This window comes from Pygoscelis adeliae, unplaced genomic scaffold (genome assembly GCF_000699105.1).
Source record: "Pygoscelis adeliae isolate BGI_AS28 unplaced genomic scaffold, ASM69910v1 C9974941, whole genome shotgun sequence".
Taxonomy (NCBI): domain Eukaryota; kingdom Metazoa; phylum Chordata; class Aves; order Sphenisciformes; family Spheniscidae; genus Pygoscelis; species Pygoscelis adeliae.
The window spans coordinates 1-271 of NW_008815507.1; the positions used below are offsets into that span (position 1 = coordinate 1).

At 67.5% G+C, this 271-nt stretch overlaps 1 protein-coding gene across 1 annotated transcript; it reads left to right on the forward strand.

Annotated features, from left to right (window-relative positions):
* Positions 1 to 67: 67 nt before the first annotated feature.
* LOC103925531 (glutathione peroxidase 1-like) lies at positions 68 to 268 on the forward strand (the record flags this gene model as incomplete). The annotated part of the gene is made up of 1 exon (XM_009334296.1): positions 68 to 268. A coding segment is annotated over one exon (201 nt), but the record flags the coding sequence as incomplete, so codon positions are not given.
* Between the last annotated feature and the right edge of the window lie 3 nt (positions 269 to 271).

The following is a 271-nucleotide window of genomic DNA, read 5'->3' on the forward strand; positions in this document are numbered from 1 at the left end:
GGTGCGAGGAGGGAGGGTGTGGAAAAACATGCAGCAACGGCCCCGGCTTTCTCCTTCCCCGCCGCAGGAGAACGGGACCAACGAGGAGATCCTCAACAGCCTGAAGCACGTGCGGCCGGGGGGGGGCTTCGAGCCCAACTTCACCCTCTTCCAGAAGTGCCAGGTGAACGGGCAGGACACCCACCCCGTCTTCGCCTACCTGAAGGCTCACCTGCCCGCGCCGGCCGACGAGGCGGCGCACCTGATGGCCGAGCCCCGCTTCCTCACCTGG